A 25,483-nucleotide genomic window follows, 5' to 3' on the forward strand; every position below is an offset into this window, starting at 1 on the left:
GGGCTGGAGAGACAAAAGTAAGGAAGCCTACAAGTTCCTCTTAGTGGAGGCCAACATACCATTTGGTTCTCTGGGGGACCACGAGGTAGAATGCAAGTTAATTTCTTGTTTGGCGCCCATCCCTGGATCACTTCACAGTAGGAGTTACCAGATTAGAAATGTGCCGGTGTTGCACAATGAGCAGGGGCCTGCCAGAGGCCATTGCTCAGTCAAGTTTCCCCTTAGTGAAGGACTGTGCCTGTGATGAATGGGGTAAATAGAAAAGGTTCCCGTAAAGGAAATGTGACGGCTGGCTAGTTCTTTTTCTTCTGTCCCACAACCCAAAGAACATTAGTTAATAACAGATAAAACAATGTCATTTCCATGGCACTTACTTCCAAACTGCTGAAAGTGCTGGTCAAAAACAATATTCTTAAATTATCCAAGCTCCTCAAAAGCCAGATGTGGGGCACGCATTGTTTTTTTTCGACTTTCAACATTGAAGAAGTCAAGAGTCAAAGAAGTCCTACCCGTCCCTCATGCTTTTCTCCCGTCAGAAAGAAGAACCGGCCCTCCTATCGAAGCTGCATTTACCATTCTGAGAAGCTGCATCCCCTCCCTGACTCAGGTATCCTAATCAGCCCTGGGAGGCTCGAGGGCAGAGTGTCACTGAACACCCGAACAGTGTCCCACGGAAGCAAGCAGAGCTGAGAAGAGCCCCTCCCCGGCTTAGAAAGGGGAACCTCCGGAAGAAGCTAAAAGGAAAACGGGGGAGGGGGGTGTAAATAACAGGGCTTTGGAGACTCTGAGTTACATAACCCTAAGGCTGAAAGGACACTGTGGTGGACAAATTGAAATTTTTAAAAATGTATGCTTGGGCCAATAATAAAAATTCAAAGGTACTATTAGTATATGGCCTGGTCCGTCCCTCATTTTATAAATTAGGAAACTGAGTCCAAAAAATTGCCCGAAGTTCACATTGTTCTTCGTCCCCAAAGTAAGACCTCACTCCAGACCTTCTGTCTGTAGATCTAACATTCTTTCCATTAATGTTGCATTGATTAATAGAAAGAGCATCGGCTTCAAAGTCAGACAGATCTAGGTGGATTCAAATTCAGGTTCCTCCACTTACTAGTCTAGGACTTCTGACAATTCATGGTCTCTGGGAGCCTCAGGCTTTGTCATGTATAAAATGGGGACAAGTCTATTACTTTGCTTATATTTCTACATTTACTCTTTATGATACAAACGCCAAATGCATCGAACAAAGGTCGGCACACAGTGAGGATCTGATTACATTCAGGTGCTAATGTTTTTGAATCATAGGTTGTTAGCTATTTCAAAGAAATATCTATGTATCATCTCTGTGCCAAGCACTTTGCTGGGTTCTTTCAAAGACAGAAAGAAAACTGCTCCCCCCAGGTGCCTACAATCAGATTAATAAGCAGGACCTTGATAGCATGAAAAGGTGATGAGACCACTCAAAGGATTTCACTTGAACTCAGAATGTGCCTTGTACATTAAGATTATACGAATCAACATAGAGCAGTTCAGAAACATCAGTTACTTGGAGGAAAAAAAGAATTATGTGAGAAACAAGCTATACAGTCCTCCTTCCCTCCCTCCCTCCATTCTTCTCTATTCATGGTAAAGCTCTAACAGGGGAACAAGATACTTTTCAAATTTATTTGACCATGAAATACTTTTGTCAAGGAGCATTTCAGAGGCTCACCGTTCAGTAGAATGAGCTTTGGGAAAGCCTGGTTTAGACCCCCTGATATAGATAGAGCACAGATGCCGAAGAACAGCTGGAAGATCATGGAAAAGTCACCCTCAAAGAATAAGTCAAAGTCCCAGGGAAGTCCTCAACCAAATGAGCCTGAGGACCACTCTAAACTCAAGCTGCCTAATTATAAGGAGACCTGTGCAGGGCAAAAGGAATGAGAAATAGTATTTACTGAGCATGTGTTGGTAACCGGGTATACGTCATATTGAACAATCCTAGAAGGGAGGCATCATCAAATTATCATAATTTTTTAAATTATTTTTTTAATTGAGCTATAGTTGATATATAATATTTTATAAGTTACAGATGTACAACACAGTGATTCACAATTTGTAAAGGTTATACTCCATTTACAGTTATTGTAAAATATTGGTTATATTCCCTGTGCTGTACTATATACCCTTGTAGCTTATTTATTTATATTTTAGTATATAAAATTGAATTATTTATATAGATTATATTGTTTTATTGAGTTTTTTAAATCATAAAACTAGTACATATGCATGTTGAAAATTCAAGGAATTCAGAACTGCCTAATTAACAAAGAAAAAAATCCTAACCTGGCAACCACTGTAAACATTATGGGAAATAAAATTTTCAAATCACTATTTATGAGCCCACACAGGCGCATACACACAATTTTTATGATAGGAATCATACCACTAATAGGCAACTTAATTTTTTTTACTCAATAATGTTTAATCTATCTTAAATATCAGTACTACATTCTACAGTGTAGTGAGCATCTGTTGGTTTTTTTTTTAAACATCTTTATTGGACTATAATTGCTTTACAATGGTGTGTTAATTCCTGCTTTATAACAAAGTGAATCAGCTATACATATACATATACCGCCATATCTCCTCCCTCTTGCATCTCCCTCCCACCCTTCCTATCCCATCCCTCTAGGTGGTCACAAAGCACTGAGCTGATCTCCCTGTGTTATGTGGCTGCTTCCCACTAGCTTATTTATTTTATACATAATAGTTTGTACCTCTTAATCCCTTACCCCTATCTTGCCCCTCCCCCCTTCCCTTTCCCCACTAGTAACCACTAGTTACTATATCTGTGAGTCTATTTTGTTAGATTCACTAGCTTGTCTTATTTTTTTTAGATTCCACATATAAATGATATCATACAGTAATTGTCTTTCTCTGACTTATTTCACTTAGCATAACACCCTCTAAGTCCATCCATGTTGTTGCAAATGGCCAAATTTCATTCTTTTCTATGGCTGAGTAGTATTCCACTGTATGTATATATGCGCGCGCACGCGTGTGTGTGTGTATATATATATATATATATCACATCATCTTTATCCATTCATCTGTTGATGGACAGTTAGGTTGCTTCCATATCTTGGTAATTGTAAACAATGCTGCTATGTACAGTGGGATGCATGTGTTTTTGTTTTTTTCAGATATACACCCAGGAGTGGAACTGCTGGGTCATATGGCAGTTCTGTTTTTAGTTTTTTGAGAAACCTCCATACTGTTTTCCACAGTGGCTGCACCAATTTATATTCCCACCAACAGTGTAGGAGGGTTCCATTTTCTCCACATCCTTGCCAACATTTGTTATTTGTGCATCAATATGATTATTATTGCACAAATGCTGAAACTGAGAGAAGTCCCAGAGACGTTGATTAATTTCCTAATGTCACCGTGCAAGGAGTTGAACTGAATCCTGACTCGAAAACCTGAGTTCTTTCATACTCTCGTCACGCATAAAATAGTATCACACCTGGTCCTCTGACTACGGTAAGACAAAGATCAACTATGTAGAGAAAGATTTTCCACAAGAGCTGTGATAGTGACTGTCAAACCTTGCTCCTAGACAATCCTGAAGGAAAAACTCTTCGTTTATACCGTGGTAGAATTAGTTTTATCACATGCCTTAAAAGGGCAGGTGTGAACTATGTTTCTACCCAATGGTCATGAACTTGTTATGCAATGGCTACCACAAGCAAAAATTTCTCAAATAAGTATCTGTAAATGTAAGGTGCCACTTTTTCAAAAATAAAATCAGTAACACAGAATTACTCAAAACTGAAAACTGAACTAGATGATACTGAATATTATGAAGTGATCATATACTCTCTAAGGCAGAGTTTGCTACATAAAGGGCATATTAGGCAAAATTTAAGAATTTTGCTGGTTATAATCATAAATGACATGAAATAGTCAAGCCATGGAAAATGTCTGACCTGCCACCACTCTCCTGCTGGAGCTTTCAGTAGAAAAGTCAGTCAAGTGCTTTGAGTTGAAGGTATATATAAATTGATGGAATTTGGAAATGGATTCATTCAAGTCATCAATAATTTTTTGCTTTTGAACTACAGGGAGACTATGTATCTAAGGTGCTACACGTTTTGAAAAGTTGGTCCCAGGACCAAGCCCTTTCTAGAGCACAGCCTTCCACAAATGTGGGCTACAGAGCATGCATGAGATTACAACTCCAGACTCCCCACTTACAAGCCTTGGGACTCCGGGCTGAAAGTTTCAACTTCCAATCAAATCACTTAAAATGGTAAGGATTCCATTTTCCAGGTGGGGGAATTGAACAATTAAATGACTTCCCTACAAATCTATGGTCTAAAACAGAATAGCAAACTGAGTTTAGGTTCTCTGTTGAACCATGCTATTTCTTTAAAGTCTATGAAAACAGTCTCAAAAAACTAAATGTCATACATATCAAATCTTGTATATGGCGATAGAATGGATCACTTTTCTTGTGTCCTTTAAGCATGGAATCTTTCTTATTCTAGAAAGGCATTTTGAAGAAGTCCTGAAATACGTCTGACTTCTCCGTGACCTGTTAAGTGGAGAAAGAAAATCTAACAGGCAATGAAGGCTGCAAGTGGAAATCCATATAAAGAAATGAGTAAGGAAACAGCTGCTCACCAATTGTCTTTAACCAGTCCTGTGACAGGAGATGTGACTTTGTTATTTTGTGGAATAAAACAGGTGGAGATGGTATTATTCAGCGAGTACCCCAAGAGTGCAGCCAGGCTGGGTTGTTGTTTTACAAATTTGTGTCTGTTCTGACTGGTTGGTGTTGCTACCCACCTAGTTATTTTCTACATCTCCCAGAGAACAGGGGTTCATGACAGCATACAGGAGCCAGGCAGGGAAAACGGCCCACAATGGGAACAGTGGCAAACTAGAGAACACGTGTCCTCGTTGAAGTGACGTCTGCCCCTTAACCCCAGCAGGTTAAAACCATACAGGAAAATAGGCCCAACACTGCCAGCTTTTCCAATTTTTTTTTAGAAGCAGCGAGCAATCTCTCCATATTTGAAACTATTCCTAATTGAATCTTTAAAATTCTCTGTTTGCCAACAAGACACTTCTCTAGGTCAGATGAGGAATAAGAGTTGCCAGTTTCCTATCGAGAGCTGTCAGACTGCTGGACTAGTTCCCAACTACAGTTCAGCGTACAGATGGGGTACACTGCCCCATCTGTACGCTGATGGCAATAGCGTGCCATTGCCACAGGGTTTCAGCAAGTTGGTATAAATCATCAATATGGGACTTTTTTTTTTTTTTTTTAGTTTACTAACAGCATTACAAGAACATAATTATTTCAGAGATACTTAAAACTGAAGGTATAATTAGGAACATTTTTTAACGTTTACTACTGTCAATCATATCTTGGTCTAACCTTTATTTTAAGCGGAGATCATGATCCCAATATACTTTTTCCCCTTCCATTTACTCTTCTCTTCCCCTTCTCCAACCTTCTCCTGGTTTGAGATGTGAGATCATGGGACTTTTGTGGAGATGAAAAGACGTGAAATAATGCACAGAACATGCCTAGAAAAATGCCCAGCACAAAGGAAGAACCCGGAGATTGTAAGTACCTGTGGTTCCTGTGAATATTATTTAGCTGTCAAAGTCCTCCCAGGGATGGTCTACAACTTGAGGAAGGTACTGTTAACTCTTATAGCTGAGCTGTTAAAAAGACTTCTCACAGAATCACTTCTGTACCACCCTCTTTAGCATTCTGCCTCTTAAATTAATCCCTACTTCAGCTTCTCTGAGACAGCTGAGAATCTTTTGCACACCAGAACAAAGGAAAAAAGGTCTCTGTAGAACCTTTGGCAACAAAGGAGATAAGGGCCTCCCCCTCTCTTTGTCCCCTAGGAGTCAGAGGTACTTTTCCACTTTTTTGTTTCTTTGTGAAATGGACTCATTCTCTCCTCCAAACTACTTAAACCAAGCTGGAGAGGGGTGGCCTGTATTCATACCCCATATGACTTATTTAATGACCTTTCTGCTACCTGCAGTGACTTCATATACAGTCCAGTACACCATCACAGTTATTTTTAAAAGGATATTATCATTTAATGGAAAGAAGAATATTTGATCCACACACTCACTGACTTAGCATGTAATGAGTTAAGCACTATACATACTACCAAGTTTGATTTGAATTTCGCTAATATTCTCTCCTGAGATATGGGGTCAACCCCAGCCATCAGTAAACTAGAATCAGTGCCTGATTCAATATTTAGTTATGTGAAATTAAGACTCTCAAACTTCCTGCTACAGGCACAGCAAGCAAATACCAAACATAGGGAATGATAATGAGTGGGACAAAGGAAATGATCCCTCAGATTTTCTGGGCTTCACAAAGGAGATCAAGTCAGCAACTTCCAAGCACTCCCTGGGGATATGGAATGGCTGGCCCAGCACAACTCTTCCTCCTACCAGGGCCACTTCCTTAAGTGCTTTAATCTGCTTGACATCACATTGCAGACATATGCTAAGCGACAGACAGATATGAACACATGGCTGGGAGGATGTCCAACAAAATAATTCGCACTGTGCGCAGGAAACAATTTTTCAAAGTCTTCTTATAAACAGTAAAAGCCTAAATACTCTTATCTTCTTGCCTGCTTTCCAAATAAAACCATCATTGTCTCCAATCAAATCCTTTTCCCAAATGCATTTGTGGTATTTTTTTTTTTTTTTAAATAGGAATTGAATTCTATTAAAAATGGAGTTCAAGGCTTTCATCCCCAGGATAAACTCAAGGCCCAGTGGCAGGTGCAAGGTGCAGATGCTGTCTAGGTAAATATGTCAACAAAAGCAGAGTCTTTACTTCAGCACATGAGAAAACCAAGTATCAGTCTCAGATAACCAGTTCAGGAGAATCAAAGAGATATACCTGCAGGTTTTCAATTTCTTCTTTGTGCTCCCTCTTCAAGTGTAGAATAGCAGCTTGGTATTCTGTAATCACAAGAGAAGCCAATTACAAAGAAGTACAAAATTAGGCACAAAATTCAAGTGAATATTTCCAAGATTCCAGAGGCCCTCCTACAAGTCAACTGAGTAAATAAATACCACAGTTAGACATTAACCTGATAAGAGATGATGAAAACGGGGGCAAACCAGAGCAAGAAGCTCAGAATAGAAGGGAGATTTACTCCGATTTAGCAAATCCTGAATTATGAGACGTCCCAAATTAAGCAGATAGGATAGGGTTAAACAAAAAAAAAGAAAAAGCTATAATAAGTGTTCCAGATAAAGACCGGGTCTGGTGTTTGTCTTTGAGGAGTTAAAGCCCCACAAAGAACAAATACAGTCATGTTAAGAGCAGACACACAGGAAATAAAAGAAAACTCTACGTGAGATCACAGAACTCTATTTTTAACTGTTTCCCAAAAAAAAAAAAAAAAAAGAAATCTCCATTTGAATAAGCAAGCACCCAGGGCTGATTTTAATCTTTAGATCACTTCAGAAAGTCAAGACCATTTGTCACGTGGATGAGAGACTCTAGGGTGAGTTGAGGTTGAAAGGAGGACAAAAATAAATTTCTGGTCCAATTTTCGTCTGAGTCTAATAATGTTTATTCCAACAATAAGTCCTAAGTGTACACAGGAACTCCTGCCAGCCACTAAAACTACCATCCCGCTGGCAAAGCATGAAGCACCCGGGACGACTTTATTTCCAGCAGGACAACTAAGAATGTGGGGTCAATCACAGCACTATACAGGCTGCAGAGAACCACAAAGCAAAATGCTAGAAGAAAAAATTGCTGTGGGATAAGTCGCTTTATTTTTTTTGAAACACAAATATGTTTGCGGCTGTGATTATGAGTAAGAAAGAAGTCATTTAGATGTCACTTAAAAATGTATGAAAAGGCATGTTATTTCTTCAGATGGATTCCAGAAATTCAGGCATGAAAGTTTAGGTTTCAATTCAAAAGCCGATGACACACATACTATATATAAAATAGATAACTAATAAGAACCTACTGTATAGCACAGAGAACTTGTCTCAATACTCTGTAATGGCCTATATGGGAAAAGAATCTAAAAAAGAGTGGATATATGTATAACTGATTCAGTTTGCTGTACAGCAGAAACACAACACTGTAAATCAACTATATTCCAATAAAAATTTTTTTAAAAAGTGGATGAGGAAAATCTCTGGGAAAGCTGTGAGAGAGCGGAGTGTTGCTGTTGATAACTGTGACTAACCACACCACTACTCTGATGGGAAATGTGTTCCACTGAACTACGATCCCTCAGCAAGTTCTGTGGGTTCTACATCCAAACCCTACCTTCAATCAAAGCACTTCTCACCAACTCCACAACCACCACTATGGTCCAAACCACCACCATCTTTTCCCTGGACCACCGCAGTAATATGCTTTCATTCCCACCACCACCATTAACTCATCTCCTCACCGAAGCCTGAGTGATCTATTAAAGGCATGAATTGGATCATGTCTCATTCCTGGCTTCCCACGTGGAGTAAAATCAAAACTCCCTGCAGGGCTTCCCTGGTGGCGCAGTGATCGAGAGTCCGCCTGCCGATGCAGGGGACACGGGTTCGTGCCCCGGTCCGGGAGGACCCCACATGCCGCGGAGCGGCTGGGCCCGTGAGCCACGGCCGCTGAGCCTGAGCGTCCGGTGCCTGTGCTCCGCAACGGGAGAGGCCACAACAGTGAGAGGCCCGCGTACCGCAAAAAAAAAAACAAAAACAAAAACAAAAAACAAAAAACTCCCTGCGGCAGTCCATAAGGCCTTTCATGACCTTACACCTGCATACCTTCTACATGCCACCTTCCCCTCTCACTACATGCCAGGCACATTGGCTTTCTTGCTATTCCTTGAACTTGTCAAGTTTTCTACCTCAAAATCTTTACTAATATTGGGGACAATAATGATGGATTGCATTTACTGAGCACTTACTATATATCAGGCCTTATCTAAGTATTTCATATGTATTAACTCATTTTGTTCCCACAATAACCCTATGATGTAGGTACATTATCCCCATTACAGATGAATAAACTGATGCATAGAGAAGCAGCTTATCCAAGGAAGCTGAATAAGTTGCAGAACTAAAAACATGCATAATTCAATGGGTGAATGTATAAGTAAACTGTGGTATATCCATAGAATGCAATACTCCTCAGCAATAATAAGGAATGAACTACTGATACATCAACAAAGACGAATATCAAAGGCATTATGCAGAGTGAAGGAAGTCAGTCTCAGAAGGTTAACTATTGTTTAATTTCATTTATATAACATTCTGGAAAAGGCAAAACCATAGGGATGAAGAACAGATCAGAAAACCAGTGGCCAAGAGTTAGAGATGGGGGGAAGGTTTGACTACAAAGGGGCAGCATACAAAGGAATTTTGAAGGTGATGTAACTATTCTCCGTCCTGATTATGGTGGTGGTTACATGAATCTATACATCGGGTTGAAACTCAGGATCAGAATTTTCATACCAAAAAGAAAAAAGTTAACTCTACAGTATGTTAATTTTTAAATATTACAAGTATTTAACTTTTCAATGTTTTCCCTAAGAGATTCAGCATAACACAAGAATACCTGTTACTACCACTTCTATTCATTGTTTTCCTAAGGGCACTAGCAGATGCAGTAGGACAAGAAAAAAAAGAAACACTTGTGCATACACACATATTTTTATATATAATAAAGGAAAAAATAAAGCCATTATTCACTATGATTGTGTATTTAGAAAATTCCAAAAGATTCTGCAGATAAAATGTTAGAATTAATATGTGAGTTTAGTAGAGTTGCTGGATATTAAATCAGTATACAACAATCCTGATATTAGCAACAGTTTAACAAAGAACACTTGACACAGTACCTCTAAAAGCATAAAGTACTTAGAACCTTACCAAAAATATGTAAGACTTCATATGAGAAAATAGAAACACTATATTGAAATATATTACCAAGAAGGACACAGAAAGTGAGCAAGCCATGTTTTTGATAAGACTCAATATTGTAAAGATGTTTATTTTTCCAAATTGATCTACAGATTCAATGCAATCCCATTCAACATTTCTAAGGGTTTTTGTTTTGTCCAAACTTGAGGAGCTCATTCTAAAACGCTTATTGAAGCACAAACGTGCAAAAAGCCAGTAAGAGCCAAGAAACTCCAATTAAATATCAGAGTAAGACAACTTGCCTTACCATCTAACAAGAAATACCTTTCCATATCACAACCTAATTAAGGTAGTGTGGTACTGAAAGAGGAATAAGAGACAGACAAATAGACTAGAGAGCCCAGAAACAGAACATAAATTTATGGTCACTAGATATGACAGAAGCAGCACAAAAGATCTTTCTTTAGAGTAAGAGTAGTCTTTTCAATAACTATTGGCTGGGAAAAGTGGATATTCACATGAAAACTGGATCCCAACTTTATACCATGTAAGGAGCTAAACTGTAAAAAATGGAACTGTAAGTATTTTATAAGATAACATAGCATAGTATGTTTATAGCTTCAGGGCAGGGAGGAATTTAGGATTCAAAAAAGCATCACATATAAAGGAAAAAAAACTAACAAACTTGACTGTATTAAAATTAAGAACTTCTTTTCATCAAAATATGCCATAAAGAGAGAGAAAAGACAAGCCACGGAGTGGGAGAATATACTTGGAACAAATAAAGATCTAGTATAAATATATGTAAATAGTTCCTAAAAAACTATGGAAAATGAAAAATAGACCAAAATGTCAATAGACACTCTAAAAAGAGGACATACAAGTAACAGATGAATTGAACGGTGCTCATTCTCACTAGTAATCAGGGATCGAGGTGGACAAAACTGACTGCTGGTGAAGATGTGGAACAATGGAAACTCTCATACCCTTGTGGCAGCAGTGCAAACCGGTACAATTACTACGGAAAATGTTTGACATTTTCTGATAAAATTGAAGATATTCATACCTCCTTACCCAACAATCCTAGTCCTAGGTACACAAATGAAAAAACTATACAAGGAAAGCAAATCATATTAACAAAAGTCGGGATAATGGAGGCATCCAGGAGAGGAGGAATTGAGTTGGGCTATGATGGAACAAGCATGTTCACTGAAAAACTATTCTTTAACCTCTACGCCTTCTATACCGTTTTCTTTATGTATACCTGACATAAAAATATAAGAAAAAAGGTCACTCTGGTTATAATAATTTTCTCATATATCATATAAAGAATATCATATAGGCATAAGAGTCTCTAGATGGATCAAATAAGAATAAAACAATTTAGTAAGTGTGCGTCTGGTATACATATTGAGTCCTAACCTATATGATGATCAATATCTAAACCTTAATCAATTCCAAGTCTCTACAAAGTAAACGAAGGAAGCTTAGCTAAACCAACCTTCCTGCAAAATTGATGCCCCTTGGGAATAAGGTCTACATCCTAAATAGAAATCACATAGAATATATTTGGAAATGATTCATTTTGTGTAAATTGCACCTGTAAGGGTGTGACAGATATAGTTACGACTAATCAACAGACTGATGAAGATCACTGCAAAGCTAACACCCAGTAAATCTTGATTCATCTCCTCCTCAAACAAGTATTTGTGCCAACAGTCCCAGTGTGACAGGTGGCAAGAAAACACACCCCCATTCCTGACAAGGATGACAAAATACAATCTCTGGGCAGCACGCAGAAGGAGGAAGTTGAGGCCCTCACTAGTGGAATGCTCACTTTGAGGGTTCATAAGAGAACGGTAAGAGAATATAAAGGTTACAGAATAACGAATCATAGTTGGTTGGTAGTTTTCAATTGTGTCTTGTTGGTGGCCGTCCCCTCCCTCCACATTTTTTGGGTTTGCCAATGCCTTGGAGTGGACCAAGGCAAATCCTCCCTGTCTCTTGGGGGTGATGATGGGGAGGCAGAGGTCTCCACTCAACACAAAGGATGTTTTTGTTTCTTAAAAAAGAGAACTTGGGAGGTTTCCCTGGTGGCGCAGTGGCTGAGAGTCCGCCTGCCGATGCAGGGGACATGGCTTCAGGCCCCAGTCCGGGAAGATGCCACATGCAGCGGAGCGGCTGGGCCCATGAGCCATGGCCGCTGAGCCTGCGTGTCCGGAGCCTGTGCTCCGCAACGGGAGAGGCCACAACAGTGAGAGGCCCGCGTGCGGCAAAAAAAAAAAAAAAAAAAAAAAAAAAGAGAGAACTTGGGAATTCCCTCGCGGTCCAGTGGTTAGGACTCCGCGCTTCCACGGTAGGGGCCACGGGTTCAATCCCTGGTCAGGGAACTAAGATACCGCATATCATGTTGCACGGCCAAAAAAAAAGAGAGAGAGAGAGAACTCAACCCTGAAATTCAGTAGTTTGGGGATTCTATGAATGTGTGAAAAGGAGGAATAGAGATTTGGACTATAAGGGCTTGAAAAAGGCAGACTTCTTTGAAGCCTCATTAGCCCCAGTGGAAACTAACAAATGGATTCAGATAACCTAGCCCACAAAAAAGAAGTCTGAAGAATGTCTTTTAAGAAAATACTACATAATATGGAAAGACAGAAAAAGGAAAAGGGATCCTGACTGACAGGATTCAACATTTGAGGAAAATAAGTAAGAACTTCCCTCCATAAAAATATAGTTCTTTCTAGTCAAGTACTTGATCTAATTGGTAGTGACCCTTTTTATTGTACAAACCTTTGTTTTTGATCAGCTCACAACAACAAAACGTCCTTTCTGCCAGATACCATACCAGGGTTGTGTTCTCCACCTCACCAAGAGCAAAGTTAAAGATGATCTGTGTAACGTGGGGGCATGTGGGAACCACTGCTGCAGTTTGTCACGGACTGAATGAGCTTCTCTTAATTACATAAGGGTATAGATAACATTGCTCAGTGCTGTTTCTCAGGAACTGTTCTAAGCACTTTACAGAGGTTAACTCATGCCATCCTCACATCACACAAGGTGGATCTTATATCAAGGCGCATTTTACAGACGGAGAGACTGAGGCGCACAGGTTGAACAACTTCCCCCCAAACCACATGCTAGTCAGTACCAACGATGTCATTCAAGCCCAAAGAACCTGTGCTATTGCCTCCACAGAGTTTTTGTTTCCTTGTTTTGTTTATTTGTGAGTTACTGTTGTTCTCGTGGTTGGGTAAGCATCATTAGGTATAAACAAAACTCAAAATGCCTAAGAACTTTAAAGGTTGTTGGCTTTATCCAATTACTAGAATCACTTGTAAACCTGGGAAATTTTTCCCTAACTCTTTAAAAGGGGCACGGGGTATTTTTAATCACAGGGAGGTTTGATAAGTCTGGGGTCAACACAAACAGTGTTGAGTCATGATGGATGGTTCCAGCAAGTTATGTGACTATGATTTGTCCATCTTCTCCATGGAGACTTCCAGACCTGTAGTCACCAGTTTGTGGTTAAATCTGGTTTTCACTTATACTCTCTCTTTACACACACATCCTATGTATCTCAGTCCCTCCCTACCATACACACATGACACTGGCAAAACTGGATTATGCACACAGCTGGGGAATTAGAGAATTTCTGATTTCCCCCCAAAATGAAAACCGCGGCTCTGTTCCTGCCCATGGACTCTAACGTGTGCAGTGTGTGTGTCTCACGTCGGCTTCACCCACTGCCTTATATTGTTCAGAAACACGTTCAAGTACGTACCTTCAGTTTTAAAGGACGCTTCCTCTGAATTACATTTGGAGACTACTCAGTGTTTCCAAAGTTTTGCATGCACACAAGTGAGGTCATTTTTTTTTGCTAACAGACAGCTGGACTTTAACAGCTGAATATTTATTTTATGTGCATTAGAAAAAAATCAAACTAGCACATAAAACCCAAGCTATCATGAGTATTACTGCTATAAGACAGTGTTGATAAGACACTGTTATGAGATAGGGCTTAGTCCCTGGACCAGCAGCATCAGCATCACCTGGAACTTCTTAGAAATGCTAATTCTTAGGCCCACCCCAGATCTACTCATTAAGAAACTTGGAAGATGCTTTAACAAGCCCTCCACGTGATGAGGCACGCTAAAGTTTGAGAATCACTGCTTTAAGATAAGGTTAATTTTATTTAAGTAAAAACAAAGCAGGGCTTCCCTGGTGGCGCAGTGGTTGAGAGTCCACCTGCCGATGCGGGGGACATGGGTTCATGCCCCAGTCTGGGAGGATCCCACATGCCGCGGAGCGGCTGGGCCCATGAGCCATGGCCGCTGAGCCAGCGCTTCCGGAGCCTGTGCTCCGCAACGGGAGAGGCCACAACAGTGAGAGGCCCGCGTACCACAAAAAAAAAAAAAAAGAAAGAAAGAAAACAAAGCAAAAAAATCCATTGGTTTAAAGAAGAAATTAAAAAATAATAAAAGTAGTATAAGTATATGCCCCAAATTAAGGAGCTGGTGAGACAGGCTGAGACCTGGGACCCTTTGCTGCAGTGCTTGCACCTGGACAAACGTCTCCTCAAGCAACAGAATACAAAGAAACTATAAGTGACTAAAAATAACTGCATACATGCACAGTTGGGGCAAATTGTGAACAAGACACCGAAAGACCAAAAACCCAGTGGCCACTTCTAAGGAGTCGGGAGCAAAAGCAGGGTATTGCGCATACACCCTGCACACAGCACCACCAAGGGGGTGGGTAGACCACCAAGGCCACTCCTCCAGCCTGACCCACCAATCCACCCCTACTCTCACCCCATTTAAGGGCCAAGCTCATCCTCCCTCAGGGAGCGAGGGAGTCTGTTACTTGTTTTCCCTCCCTCACGCTGCAGCAGAAGTCCCAATAGGCCTTAGCCTGAACTTCTCATCTGGCCTCTGATCAATTCCTATTGATCAACCAGGCCAAGAACCCTGGTCAGTAACACCGGTACATAATAAATGACATTTCGGAAAACATGCCAGTTACTGACAGATGAGTAAACACGCAACCAAACTCATCCATGAATGAATGCAGGAACTTCCTCCAACCATCTCTAACATTAACGAAAACGGCGCTGGTCATGGAAAGCAAAGTCATCACAGACCATCTGCTCCAATATCTAAGAATAAAGTCAAATTTGGGCTCTCATATTTAATAAGCAAAGTATGCGGCCTGGTCTGCGTGCACAGTAGCTTCTCCACATCAGTTTCCTCACTAGATGCCCATCAGCAACACACTCCACAGTAACTGTACCACCGGGAAAAGGGATGGCTGCCTTGGTGCCCATCAGAAACAGCAGAAAGCAAGAGAACCAAGTGGGGGTGAAATCAAAGTCAGCAGTGCCAGCCGGTCCGCACAACAATACAATGTCAATACAGCACCTTCTCTCATCAGCGGGCCTTCAACAATCACACACGTGCTGGGGAACGTTTAATAAGGAGTCTAACTTCAATTTCTGATCTTTGACTGCTGACAGCTTCTTAAGCTTCACCTCTACCTTTTCCCCTGTGCCCCACATCTGGGCAATCTGATTAGAAAGTCTTTGACACTAGCAAGGAATTCGAACACACAAGCCACTGCCCACGAGCAGAATCCTCAGCCCAGCCCTAACCCGTCTCTGCCCCATGAACACCATAAAAGCCCACGCCACTCTCCTACCCTTCCTCTCTCAAGGCATTTTCCAGCCAGCTTGAGAGGCCTGCCCTGCTCTCCTCTGAAGTCTCATTATGCTAGTGATAAACCTTCCATGTGTGTGTGTGTGTGTACGTGTGTGTGTGTGTGTGTGTGTGTGTAAGAGCGAGACAGAGAGAGAGAGAGAGAGGGAGGATAGTCAATTTTGGCATGTGAATCAAATTTTCGGCAGAAGGTCCATCCTGCCTCTTCCAAAAGGATGAGGCCATGTAGAAGTTACGTAAATCAATGCATCTACGTACTACGTTGTTCTATATACGTATAGAAGGGAGATGACTAGTTCCCATATCAGAAGAATACAAGATTTGACACTAGAAGGGAGAAATCCCATGAACTTAGGAATTATCATATTTCAATATCTCTCCTTGTTCAAGAACATTTAGGATGTTTTCAGGCAGAAATATAAAAATGCCAATATTAAAAGATGAGAGAAAATCCCAATTCTTCAAGGCCACCAGTTTGCTTGGCAGCTCTTTCATCCATGTGTTTAGTATCTCTATAAGCCCGGCACTGAACTAAGCACTGAGTATGAGAAAGTAAATGGCACGCACTTCTAGCCTTAAAAAGCTTCTCAAGGCGTACATCTTTGAAATGTCTGCGAAGCTTTTGGTACCTATAACTTCAGTATTCGTGCATTAAGACTTTATTTTCTTAAACGACTTCATCTGATTTCATTCAATTATTTTATATGTAGGTGTGGAAAACTAGGGCACCATTCGCAAATATTCATCCACTTCCACCTCCCCTTTCTGCTTGGGATGTAAGAGAATACTTCCTACGGCTTTTGGCTTTGGCGAACAGAATGTGAACTGACACGATGTAAGGAGCGTTTACATTTGCTTGCACACAGTCTGGCTTGCTTCCTGCACTCCTGCTATTTCACAAGAGAAGGACATACCCTAGGCAGCTACTACTGACTCAGCCTGGGTCCCAGAGAGAGAGATGTGCAGACCTAAACCCTCGCCAGAGTCGGCAGCCAAGCCCAGTCTATGCACAGCCTTAAAGAGCCCAGTCTAGCTTAGCTGAACCACATTTGACCTTTATACCCATGCAAATAAATGCCTATTATTGAAAACTACTGGATCTTAGCATGGTTTGTCACACAGCATTATTGCAGCAATAGCTGATAAACACATATGTTGCTTCCAGCCAAGTTTACTATTTAGAGGCTCATACCATTTTGGAAGCTTTAAATAACTGGAATGGAGTCTCACCAACCAATATAGACAGAACAGGGCTTGGGGAAGAAGATAAATAGAGGGGGAAAAACCCAACACATTTATATCCTTTAATACTCATAAAATGAGCTCAGAACAACAATTTGAGTCTCTTTGTCTTTGGGTGATGATGTAAAATACGTACAAAGGTCAGCGAATTTATGGCTATGTTTCTTTGACATTTACCTGGGTTCCCAAGGTAGGTATTCAGGACCTGGCACCATGGACAGCCAGGACAGCTTGCCATGGGGAAAACCAGTCATTAAATCAAATTGTAGCTGCCAATGCTTGGATAACTTGCCTTTTCACTTTGTCCTCTTCTCTTCCCCTTATTTTCTGTTCTGTTAAAATGGAGATACTAAGCCATTTTGAACTCCAGGAATACAAGCTCACTAAACTTTATTTCCCCCTTTCTATCTTTGTAGCTTTATTATTTTATTATTTTTTATTCAGTTACACATATATACATTCTTTTTTTTAACTCTTTATTTTATATTGGAGTATAGCCAATTAACAATGTTGGGACAGTTTCGGGTGCACAGCAAAGTATACATGTGTCCATTCTCCCCCAAACCCCCCTCCCATCCAGGCTGCCACATAACATTGAGCAGAGTTCCCTGTGTTATACAGTAGGTCCTTGTTGGTTATCCATTTTAAATCTATCTATGTAGTTCTGAAAGCTACAAAACAAATCTACAGAGGCACACAACCGGTCAGTATAAATTTGAGGCGGCAACTGAAAGTACCCAATGCCTGCCACTAGGTGGCAGTCATTATAGTTCATATTGAAACTAGAAACTTGCTACCAAGTGGCACAGTAATGCCTTAAAGATTTGGGGGAGGGGGGGGCAGGGAGGAGGAGGATGGGCCAAAGCTGTGAAATGAACATTTTTTTCTTTGCTATGAAAGATGGACTAGTATGGATATGGTAGCTATATGAGAAAAATTAGAACAAGGGGCATTTCCAACCAGGTTTCCAAAAAAGTCGTGACCCGAGAGACTTCAGTTGTTATAGGTTCACATTTTTTAGTTTCCTCCTTAACCTGCATAGCAATGACATCGAAAGTAAAAAGCAAGAAAGTTAAGAGTCACAGGTGAGTACTAAAACAGGATAACATCTTGGAGAAACAAGAAATGGACTAGAGCAGCAAAGTGGTGCTCTGGGCCTGAAGTTCTGGGCCTGCTGAGCCCCAGTTCCAGAGGCGGGCAGGATGGCCTGGAGTTAGGTGACTGCAGAGCAGCAGGGCTAACAGGGCCCTCTGTGGGGCAGGAAAACAGCGCTAGGCTAGGCTTGCTGCTTAGAGAAAGGGACGAGGTGGGGTTCCTGGATGGTAAAAGAAACCTAGAAGTAGTTGCTGTGAACTGGGGGCTTAAACAGGAGGCTATAGGCAGGGATTGAGACCAGACTCCAAGCCCTGTCCATCCCTGTCCCCAGTGACCAGGGCTTCAAGTTCCTATCACCACCTTGGGCTGGGAACCCCAAAACACCATTGTTGGACCAACTTCTGGTCCAGGAGTCTTGTAAGGACCAGGTGAGCCACGTGTAAAACAGACAAGTGCAAGGGGGAAGGGAAAACTTCCTTTTAGAAAAGCATCCTATATACCATGAGCCTTCAAACGAAACTTCCAACACATATGAAGAAACCCTAAATATCAAGACAGGCAACAAAATCAACAATTGGAAGAGAAAATTATACAAATTTTAAATGTTAAACATTTAAAATAGTTTAGTGTTTAGAATTCTTACCAAGATGAAAGAATAACAACCATTATAAACAATAAGAGCATAGTAAGAAAAAATATATAAAAAGAAGTAACAATAGGTAACTGCAAATTTAGAAATAACAGAAATGTAAAATATAGTCATTGAAAAGTTTAAGAGCTGGATAAACCCTGGCACAGTCAAGAATTTGTGAATAAAAGATAATACTAAATTAAAAATGCAGTATGAAACAAAAAAAGGATAATAAGAAAGAATTGCAATTAAGAAACTCTGGCCCTGATTAATAGATAAACAGGTAGACCATAAAACAGTACAGAAAAGAAAGTCTGTAAATAGAGACATGCACATATGGAAACTAAATGTGAGAACTGAAGGTGTACTGAAATTTGTGAGGGAAGGATAGACTATTTCTAAATCCAAATTTAAGAAAAATATTTATATTTCAAACCATACATAAGAATCAATTCCAGTGGATTAAAAATCTAAATGTGAAAAGCATGACAGAAAAAACTTCGGAAGAACAGAGTATCTTTATGACATTGAAATTCAAAAAGATTTCTTAAGCAAGACTTTTTTTAAAAAAAGGAAAACATGTTTTAAATTCAGTTTCACTAAAATTACCAAAACTATGTATGTTAAAAGATGCCCCTAGAAAGTGATAAGCCACGCACATGGAGAAGACATCTGCAAAACACAGGAAGTACAAAAGATTAGCATCCAGGATAAACAAGTACTAGAAAGAAATGAGAAAAGCAACGAATAGAAAAATGGGCAAACGGATAGTACATTCATGGAAGAAGAACTCCAAATGACTTTTTTTTTTTTTTTGCAGTACATGGGCCTCTCACTGTTGTGGCCTCTCCCGTTGCGGAGCACAGGCTCCGGACACGCAGGCTCAGCGGCCATGGCTCACGGGCCCAGCCGCTCCGCGGCATGTGGGATCTTCCCAGACCGTTGCACGAACCCGCGTCCCCTGCATCGGCAGGCAGACTCTCAACCACTGCGCCAGCAGGGAAGCCCCCAAATGACTTTTTATAAACATATAAACAGACACACAATCTCACCTGTTCTTAGGACAATGCAAATTAAAACTACAATGGGATGCCATTTCACACCTAACAAACTTGAAAATATTAAAAAGTCTGCTAATACTAACTACTGGTGAGGAACAAGAATGAGAATTCCACACTGCTGATGGAAGTATTAACTGCTACAATCACTTGAAAATTCATTTTGACAACATCTACTAAACTGAAAGTTACACATAAATAAAACCAGAAATTCTACTCCAAAATTTAACCCAAATGGGGTGTTTTCCATGAACACAAATGTTTAAAAGAACACTTGAGGAAGCACCATTTATAGTAGTGAAAAATAGAAATAAATTTCCATCACAGCAGTACCGATAAACAAATATTGAGTGATATATACACTCAAAGTAATACTATGCAGACATTAAAATGAATGACCTGGAGCTATACATACCAACACAGATTAATCTAGCAAATATAATTTTGAGAGAAAAAGTTGGCAAAAAATACACACAGTTGGATGCCACTTTTAGACTTTTAAAACACATAATTGTATTATACATTATTTAGGGATTTTATACCTAAGCATAAAGAAGTACATGGGATTAATAAACAGTTTCACATAAGGGGAAGGTAGAAGGCACACAGGAGGCTGCAAATGTATTTCTAATGTTTTATTTCTTAACGGAGGTGTTGGGTTTGATCATAATCTTGAATGCAACTAACATCTTAGCCTTGAGCAAAAACTGACAAAATAAGTTAAATGGTAGGAGATAAGTAATACCCCTCTATTAGAAATTGTAGATCAAGCAAATAAAAACATAGTGACTGACACAAGTAACAACCTTGACTATCTATATCCCAGAACCCAACAAAAACAACACATCCCCTTTTCAGACACATGATATATTTGCAAAAACTGATGATTCACAGAGAAAATTTCTCAAAAAATTTCAAAGTAATACTATTATACAGACCATGTTCACTTTCTATAATACAATTAAATTAAAATCAATAAGAGGATAGACTAAAAAGTAAACCTAAAATTAGCAAATCTAATTAACCAACTTGTGAAAATAAACCAGGTAACTAAGCAGGGTTTATTCTAAGAATACAAGAATTATATATCATCTGAAAATTTATCTGTGATATCTAACACACTAATACACTAAAGGAGAAAATCCATCATATCTCAAAATCTCAAAACGATACAGAATGACACAGAAAACAATCATGATAAAGCTCAACAGTCATCCTTGACTTTAAAAAGAGAAAGAAAAATAAACTCTGAGCTAATTTAGAATAGAAGGAAATCAAATTCAGGACATCAAGAATTTTCCAGGGGCTCCCCTGGTGGCGCAGTGGTTGAGAGTCTGCCTGCCGATGCAGGGGACGCGGGTTCGTGCCCCGGTCCGGGAAGATCCCACATGCCGCGGAGCGGCTGGGCCCATGAGCCATGGCCGCTGAGCCTGCGCGTCTGGAGCCTGTGCTCCGCAACGGGAGAGGCCCGTGTACCGCAAAAAAAAAAAAAAAGAATTTTCCAGCACACTTCATATGTAAGAGTGAAACTTCAGGAAGCAAGATTAAGAATATCCATGGCCACTCACATTTTCCTGCATGTACTACAGGTCTGGGGCTATGCAGTTAGAAGAGAATGAGATGTAAAAACTGGAAAGGAACAGACAATACTAGTATTATTTATAATGATATGACTGTCAAAGCTTATACGGTAATACCATTTGTACAGGGTTTAGAAAACCCATGCTATACACTGTCTAGGAATACACAGATGACACCATTCACAAGTGACCTTCCTGTAGCTGTGCATTGTGGTCAGCCCCACAAAAACCTTGGGAGAGTGGCTGGGGAGATGGGCAGAGAAATTGGATTAAGGTGGGGTTACAAAAGCGGTCTCAACCCTGGCTTCACAAGTCTGAAGAAAATACGGCAAGATGTTTAAGTATAGATAATTAATATACAAGCGCTCATTCTACTTCCCTAATTTTCTATTCGTTCAAAATTATGCAGGATTCTCTTCTACAAAAGATAACGGATGTGTTAAAAAAATCTCATATATATATATATATATACACACATATATACTTTTTTCTACATAAAACTTGGTTTAAAGTCAGTGAGAAAAATTGCCTACCTCAAACAGAGTGCATATCCAAAGTCCTAGTAAAAATACATTCCTCATGGGGCATGTACAAGCATTAGATGATTTGACTGAAAACTTTGGGAGAAGTTCTCCACTCTTTATTGTTCTCCAATAAGTTCTCCACTCTGTAACTGACAGAGCCCTTTAAGGCCAACAAAAGGAACCTCAGGAGAAGGGGAGGTGAAGGTCAGTCTCTGGAGAGGCAGGTGAAAGCCAGCCAGCTTTAACTTGACTGAAAGTGGAATTTTCTAGTAAACCAGGCCAGACAAGTACCCAAGAGGGCAGGCCACCTGCCCAAGTTTCTAAGGGCAACAGGACACTTGTGTCTCCCACATGGTGGAAAAGTACTCCAAAATACAACATACTACACCTGCCACTGGGCTTAAATGCCTGTAAGTATAAGGTCTTGATTTGCATTGCTTCTACCAGTCAGAATTTAAGAACTGGTTTTTCATGTCTATATCTATTTGCAAGTCTCTCTCAATTCTAACACCAAAGATGAGAAAACCTATTAGACATATAGGAAAAACAAAATAAGAGTTTGGGGTGGAAAACTCAGTGGCAGCTTCTCTGCAGGAATATGGTAAGAAGCAAGGTCACAGTGAGACCCAGGCCAGAAAAACTGGACAGCGCGACAAGCCCTCGAGTCTAGCCCATACCTCCACAGGGTTGCCAGATTTAGAAAATAAAAATGCAAGATGCTCAGTTAAAAGTGAACTTCAGATAAACAGAGCATTTTTTAGTGTCAGTGTGTCTCATGCAATATTTGGTACTTACACTAAATAGTTATTGTTTATCTGAAGGTCACATTTAACTGGACATCCTATATTTTATCTGGCAACCCTAGTCAGGATCTTTCGACACCCTTAAGGGGAACTGCACACAACAGGCCAGGAATTTCTAAAAATTGGAGACTACGTGTACACACAGGTAGAAAGAGAGTCACACTAGCATCTTTTAGCTAGCCAGAAACACTGGTTCTAGACATTTCAGTCTGGCTTGGCTTCTTTAAAATCTCCTGAATTTTGTTGTTTTAGTTTTACAACGGAAGCGTGAGTTTTGTTTTCTTCCCATCTGATCTTTTCAAATGATTTTTCACTGAAAGTTACAAGAAAGTCAATTACCTGCTTTTCAAAGTGAACACAATGAACAGTGACCCCAAATGAAGTGGACACAACACACACAACACTAATGCACACAGTACCTACCTTCCCTTCTTGTAGAGAGTGAGGAACACCGTTGGTAAGAGCATATGAAGACAAGCACACACTGATTCCCAGGCAAAACACAGTTGCCCTTCAAATGCACACTTCTGAAAAAGCAGTCGCACCCAGCTGACTACCTCTGATCTTGCTACAGTGTTACTATGGTCAAAAATCAGCCAAGATAAAGCAGAGACACAACCAGCTCGCTTGTGAAAGCCAAACTTCTGCATCAGCCAACCGACTTAACCCTTCCCGGTAAAGTCTCTATTCGATGGTTCTCAGCCTCGTCTACATGTTACATTCACCCGCGGAGGCTTAAAAACTACTGAAGCATAGATCCCAGCCCAGAGATAGATTTAACTGGTATAAGATGCATGTTAGGCACTGGAATTTTTAACAGCTTTCCAGGTGATTCTGATAGACAGCCAAGGCTGAGAACCATGGCTACTGTTAGCATGATCCTCAAACAATGATGTCTGGTGAGGCTAGAAGGTGATGCCTATATCTAGACTGTAAAAAGCATGCCCTCCATCTGCTAACTCCAAGTTCTCCTCCATCCAAGCTGATGCACCAAGAGCCAATGCACAGGACTTGGGTTCTTCCTTGCGCTCCTGTAGTTCCCCTGAAATTTTAGCATCCAGAAATAATGTTCAAAGGGCAAGATTATATAGAAGAGACTGCAGATGGGAATAAAAATGGCAAGATCTTCTGGTCAATCCCATTTTACTGGTAAACCCCAAAGTAACCTGCCAGATTATCATTCTAGAAATGCACCATCTGGGCAGCATGCAAAGGATATCAGCTCAATTCACAGAAATGTGCAGTTGTTTAAATGAAGTATAGTTGATTTACAATAGTGTGTCAGCTTCAGGTGTACAGCAAAGTCATTCAGTTGTATACATACATACACACACATATATTTTTTCAGATTATATACATACACACACATATATCTTCAGATTATTTTCCATTATAGGCTATTACAAGATATTGAATATAGTTCCCTGTGCTATGCAGTAAATCCTTGTCGCTTATCTATTTTATGTATAGTAGTTTGTATCTTTATTCTCATACTCCTAATTTATCCCTTCCCCCTTCCCCCTTCGGCAACCATGTTTGTTTTCTATGTCTGTGAGTCTGTTTCTGTTTTGTATGTACATTCATTTGTATTATTTTTAGATTCCACATGTAAGTGATATCATATAACATTAGTCTTTCTCTGTCTGACTTTTTTCATTTAGTATGATATTCTCTAGGTCCATCCATGTTGCTGCAAATGGTATCATTTCATTCCTTTTTTATGGCTGAGTAATATTCCATTATATATATACACCACACTTCTTAAACCAATTATCTGTTTATGGACACTTGAGTCGTTTCCATGTCTTGGCTACCGTATTGTAAATAGTGCTACTATGAACACTGGGGTACATGTATCTTTTCAAATTAGAGTTTTCATCTTCTTTGGATATATGCCCAGGATCGGGATTTCTGGATCATGTGGTAGCTTTATTTTTAGTTTTGTTTTTTTTTTTAACATCTTTATTAGAGTATAATTGCTTTACAATGGTGTGTCAGTTTCTGCTTTATAACAAAGTGAATCAGTTATACATATACATATGTCCCCATATCTCTTCCCTCTTACATCTCCCTCCCTCCGACCCTCCCTAACCCACCCCTCTAGGTGGTCACAAAGCACCAAGCTGATCTCCCTGGGCTATGAAGCTGCTTCCCACTAGCTATCTATTTTATGTTTGGTAGTGTATATATGTCCATGCCACTCTCTCACTTCGTCCCAGCTTACCCTTCCCCCTCCCCGTGTCCTCAAGTCCATTCTCAAGTAGGTCTGCATCTCTATTTCCATCTTGCCCCCGGGGTTCTTCTGACCATCTTTTTTTTTTTTTTTCAGATTCCATATATATGTGTTAGCATACGGTATTTGTCTTTCTCTTTCTGACTTACTTCACTCTGTATGACAGACTCTAGGTCCATCCACCTCACTACAAATAGCTCAGTTTCGTTTCTTTTTATGGCTGAGTAATATTCCATTGTATATATGTGCCACATCTTCTTTATCCATTCATCTGTTGATGGACACTTAGGTTGCTTCCACGTCCTGGCTATTGTAAATAGAGCTGCAATGAACATTGTGGTACATGACTCTTTTTGAATTATGGTTTTCTCAGGGTATATGCCCAGTAGTGGGATTGCTGGGTGGTATGGTAATTCTGTTTTTAGTTTTCTAAGGAACCTCCATACTGTTCTCCATAGTGCCTGCATCAATTTACGTTCCCACCAACAGTGCAAGAGGGTTCCCTTTTCTCCACACCTTCTCCAGCATTTATTGTTTGTAGACGTTTTGATGATGGCCATTCTGACCGGTGTGAGATGATACTTCATTGTAGTTTTGATTTGCATTTCTCTAATAATTAGCAATATTCAGCATTTTTTCATGTGCCTGTTGGCCATCTATATGTCTTCTTTGGAGAAATGTC

The 25,483-nt window shown here is 40.1% G+C and overlaps 1 protein-coding gene across 3 annotated transcripts in view; it reads right to left on the bottom strand.

Annotated features, from left to right (window-relative positions):
- FMN1 (formin 1) overlaps positions 1-25,483 on the bottom strand; it is a 406,441-nt gene that overhangs the window by 247,783 nt on the left and 133,175 nt on the right. For all 3 annotated transcript variants that reach the window (XM_029237537.1, XM_029237536.1, XM_029237538.1), the window contains one exon: positions 6,938-6,999. In XM_029237537.1, coding sequence (XP_029093370.1) covers positions 6,938-6,999 — 62 coding nt within the window. The remainder of the gene's footprint in view (positions 1-6,937; positions 7,000-25,483) is intronic.

Source organism: Monodon monoceros, unplaced genomic scaffold (assembly GCF_005190385.1).
Source record: "Monodon monoceros isolate NGI ecotype Baffin Bay Population unplaced genomic scaffold, NGI_Narwhal_1 Super_Scaffold_21, whole genome shotgun sequence".
Taxonomy (NCBI): domain Eukaryota; kingdom Metazoa; phylum Chordata; class Mammalia; order Artiodactyla; family Monodontidae; genus Monodon; species Monodon monoceros.